Here is a 4,978-nt window from a genome sequence, read left to right on the forward strand (position 1 = left end):
GTCATTGCGGACAGTCTCTTTCTGCAGGTTGTGTCCACTTGTCTGATAGTTGTACTTGAAGAATTTCTATTCATGCGGGCAGCACACAGAGGCGACAGTGTTCCTTCCATGTGTACTTTGCACACTGCCCAGATTGGTCTTGAGTATGAGTAACTTGGAATCGTTACTTTGGTCTGATTCAGAGAGATGAAGTTGGCAACAGGGATAAAATGCCAGTCGGCAGAATAACTTTGTTTTCCGCTGTGTCAATTGACTTTGTACTACCGTGAGAAACCCACAAGAGTATTAGGTCTTGTTTGGGTGCCTACCTTTCTGAAGCTTTCCCTAATGCTGTTAGCGTTCAACATATTTGGCTGGAAAATTCCGTTAATGACAGTGTAATCCAAGTGGCAGTCCCTATCGCTGGTTCTTTGCACTTAAGTTGTTGAGATCACAAAACATAAAGAACAAAATATTAAAAACCTAGCCATCCGAAATCACCCCGAGGCCCTCGGGACCTCAACCAAAAATACAAGCATGATCCAATACCTTATTCAAACTTGCTCCAATCATTAAAACACCTCAAACAACACTAAAACCATCATTTTTCATCGAATTCAAGCCTAAGTTCTTCTAAAACTTCCGAAACACGCATTCGATCAGAAACCCAACCAAAACATCTCCGAATGACCTGAAATTTTGCACACATATCCAAAATCACCTAACGAACCTACTGCAACTCTCAGAATCTCATTCCGACCCCCGGATCAAAATCTCACCTACCAACCGGAATTCGCCAAAAATACTAACTCCGCCAATTCAAGCCTAATTCTACACCGAACCTCCAAAATCAATTCCGATCGCACTCCTAAGTCACAAATCATCCCCCGAATAACCAAATCATCGGAATTCAAATCCGATCCCTCTAACACAAAAGTCAACATCCGGTTTGACTTTTCCAACTTAAACTTTCTTAAAAGAGACTAAGTGTCTCATTTCTTATCAAAACCATTCCAAACCAACTCTAACACATCAAATACTGATAATGAAACTTAAAGAAGCATAACATGGGGAAAACGGGGCGGTAACTCACGTGACGACGGGTCGGGTCGTCACACTTACCTTGGCTTTTCAAATATCTCAAGGATTAATGATCAGTCATAACCACAAACTCTCTTGGCCACAAATAATGTTGCCATGTAGCTAAAGCCCTTACCAAAGCATATAGCTCTTTGTCATAAGTTGAGTAGTTCAGTGTAGTTCCACTCAGCTTTTCACTAAAGTATGCAATGGGCTTCGAGTTTTGCATCAAAACAGCACCTATTCCTTTTCCAGAGGCATCACATTCAACTCAAAAGATTTAGAAAAATCAGGTAATTGCAAAAGAGGAGCAGAACACAATTTTTCTTTCAACAAGTTAAAAGCATTATCTTGTTCTTTTCCCCATGAAAAAACCTTATCTTTCTTAACAACTTCAGTTAAAGGAGCAGCAATGGTGCTAAAGTCTCTAACGAATCTCCTATAAAAACTAGCAAGCCCGTGAAAACTCCTAATTTCGGTTACACTGTTAGGTTTAGGCCACTCTTTGATTGCCTTGATTTTCTCTTCATCAACTTCAACTCCCTTAGAACTAACCACAAAACCCAAGAATACAACACGATCCACACAAAAAGTACACTTTTTAAGATTAGCAAACAAGTGTTGCTTTCTGATAACTTCAAAAACTTGTTTTAAGTGTTCCACATGCTCATCTAGATTGTTAGAATAAATCAAGATATCATCAAAATAAACTACCACAAATTTCCCATGAAAATCCTTAAAAATATGATTCATCAATCTCATGAAAGTGTTGGGTGCATTAGTCAAGCCAAAAGGCATAACTAACCACTCATAAAGCCCATATTTGGTCTTAAAAGCAGTTTTCCATTCATCTCCAGGATTCATTCGAATCTGATGGTAACCACTTTTTAGATCAATTTTAGAAAAGATTTTGGATCCATGCAATTGATCCAACATGTCATCAAGACGAGGAATAGGATGGCGATACTTTACCGTTATCTTGTTGATTGCTCTACAATCGACGCACATCCTCCAAGTTCCATCCTTTTTGGGTACCAATAGGACGGGAACGGAGCAAGGGCTCATGCTTTCTCTCACAAAACCTTTCTCAAGCAACTCCTCAACTTGCCTTTGAAGCTCTTTTGTCTCTTCTGGATTACTCCTATAAGCAGGCCTATTTGGAATTTGTGCTCCAGGCACAAAGTCAATTTGGTGCTCAATGCCACGCAAAGGTGGTAGACCTTTAGGGATATCCTCAGGGAAGATATCATCAAAATCCTGCAAAAGAGAAGAAACACTACTTGGCAAAGAAGAAGTTAGTGATTCAGAATTAATCAAAACTTCTTTGTAAGTAAGTAGTATAATGGGCAACCCCTCTTTCCTTGCATTCAAACACTCTTTGGCTTTTATGTACAAACTCTCCTTTTTCTTTTTCTCTGCCTCTTTCCGCTCACCAAAACTTTCCTTTTTATCACTCAAACCCTCTTTTACCACTTTGCCCAAGTTGCTGCCCTCTCTCTCTCTCTCTAGGCCATCTCTCTTTTTTTCTACCTCTTGGCCTTCTTTCTTTTCTTTTCCCTCAAGCTCATTTTTTTTCCTCCCCTTTGTTTTCCCATTATTTCTCTCAATCTCTTTTGATCCTCAAACACTTGAGAAGGACTTAAAGGTGCAAGAGTATACTTCTTGCCATTAAGCTCAAGAGAATATCTATTCTTTCTTCCATCATGAAAAACATTCCTATCATATTGCCACGGACGACCTAACAAGATGTGACAAGCTTGCATAGGAACCACATCACAAAGAACATCATCCACATACCTACCAACATTGAAGGAAATCATGCATTGTTTGTTGACTTTCAGTTCACCACTATCATTCAACCATTGGAGTCTATAGGGCTTAGGGTGTTTCATGCATGCAAGTTCTAACATGTTCACCAAGTGTGAACTCACCACATTAGCACAACTACCACTATCAATAATCATAGAACAAGTTTTCCCCTTTATTCCACACCTAGTATGAAATATATTTTCTCTTTGTTCTTTACTACTGATTCCTAAATTAATAGTCATAATCCTCCTAACTACCCCAACCAAACCATCATTGAAAGGTAACTCTACATCATCTTCACTCACACCTTCCTCTTCTTCCTCTTCCTCACTTTTTTCTCCCTCATATTCTCCATCTATAGTCCTCCTAATTACCCCAACCAAACCATCATTAGGAAGTTCTACATCATCTTCACTTACTCCTCTCTCTTCTTCCTCACTTTTTTCACTCTCATATCCTCCATCTTCTCTCAACAGAATATTTCTTCTATTTGGACATTCATGCATCATATGGCCTCTTCCATGACATTTATGACATTGAATGGAACTAGAAGGTTTAGAGGATCTAGAATTGAAAGCTTTATTTCCCTCTTTCTCATCAACTTTACCTTTCCCCTTGTCTTCTTGAGGTCTAGAAAGCACTTCTTGTTTTGGCCATGTCTTCTTGGAATTGGTGTTTGGCCGACTTCTCCATGAGCTAGCTTGCTGCCTTCTTTTATTTTGCTTTTCTATTTTTACAGCCAAATCTACTAATTCATCTATAGTTACATATTGTTGTATCTCTACTACATCAGCTATTTCTCTATTTAAATCATTAAGAAATCTAGCCATAGTGGCCTCTTCTTCTTCCATACAATTAGCTTGGATCATAGCCATATCCATAGCTTTAAAGTATTCATCAACAGTCATGGTTCCTTGCTTCAAGGTTTGAAGACGCAGTTGTAGGTCTCTTTGAAAGTGGGAAGGCACAAACCTCTTCCTCATGATTCTCTTCATCTCGGTCCAAGTAGCAATGGGTGGTTCTCCGTCTTGTTGTCTGTCTCTTGTAAGCTTTTTCCACCAAATAGAAGCATAATCAGAAAATTCAACAACAGCAAGCTTAACCTTCTTACCTTCAGAGTAGTGGTGACAGTCAAAGATGGCCTCAACTTTCCGCTCCCAGTCAAGGTACAAGTCTGGTTCTCTTGTGCCCTTGAAAGATGGCATCTTCATTTTTATGCTGCTAATATTATCATCTTCTACTCTACCTCGTTGTCCCCTCCTATCTCTTCCCACCCTATCTAGATTTACATCAAAATCATCAACAAAATCATCTATAGGGTTTTCTTGATTTACAATGAGGGCATGGGGTACATTTCTTCTATTAAGAGGCCTAGGATTATTTCGAGGTTGTACATCAGGTTGATTTCCCCTCCTAAGTGCAGCTATTGTCTCATTTTGTTCGGCAATAGTATCCCTTATCTCTTGGAATTGCAAGTTCCATCTCTTGAATTGTTGATGCATAGCTTGTAGAGTGAAATCATTTCTTGCTCGGATTTCGGCTTCTTGGAGAGCCCTCTGTTCATCATCACTAGCACCTGTATGAGACATCTTTTTAAAATAATAATAATAATAGTTATCACTCAAACTTTGGCTCTTTCCCTCTATTGTTCTCACCCACTCTTGCCTTTTTCCCCTCAATTAACCTTTGAAAAATACCTTGTAGATTTATAATTAAACCCAACTCGTATCAAAGCCCTTAGTAGTAAAATAACGAAATTTGGGGCACTAAAGAAAGTGAAGAACCAATCCTAGAAAGAGTAGGATTTAGTTGAAACAAACCTCGAACAAAGAAAAGGATTTTTTTTTTTGAACAAGATCAAAGTATTAGGATCCCCTCTTCTTGTTTCCTTCCTTGATTTTGGAAACAAACACAAATAAAAATCTGATTTCTTGAAGAGCAAATATGTTTCTCCTTTTTTTTTTCTTTTTTTTTTGTTTTTTTAATCTTTTTTTTTTGCTCCTTTGTTCAAGAAATCCCCAAGATTTATCAAGAACGGAATCTTGATACAACCGCTCTGATACCACTTGATAACACAAAGGTTGGGAGATCCAAGAACTTGAAGAAAATA

The 4,978-nt window shown here is 38.5% G+C and overlaps 1 protein-coding gene across 1 annotated transcript; it reads right to left on the reverse strand.

Moving 5' to 3' along the window:
* Positions 1-1,299: 1,299 nt before the first annotated feature.
* LOC109215615 lies at positions 1,300-4,457 on the reverse strand. Its single transcript, XM_019379715.1, has 2 exons — positions 3,137-4,457; positions 1,300-2,678 (listed from the first exon to the last, which is right to left on the reverse strand). Exons 1-2 carry the CDS (start codon positions 4,455-4,457, stop codon positions 1,300-1,302), a joined length of 2,700 nt encoding a protein of 899 aa, XP_019235260.1.
* Between the last annotated feature and the right edge of the window lie 521 nt (positions 4,458-4,978).

The sequence above is a fragment of the Nicotiana attenuata genome, unplaced genomic scaffold, assembly GCF_001879085.1.
Source record: "Nicotiana attenuata strain UT unplaced genomic scaffold, NIATTr2, whole genome shotgun sequence".
In the NCBI taxonomy this organism is placed as follows: domain Eukaryota; kingdom Viridiplantae; phylum Streptophyta; class Magnoliopsida; order Solanales; family Solanaceae; genus Nicotiana; species Nicotiana attenuata.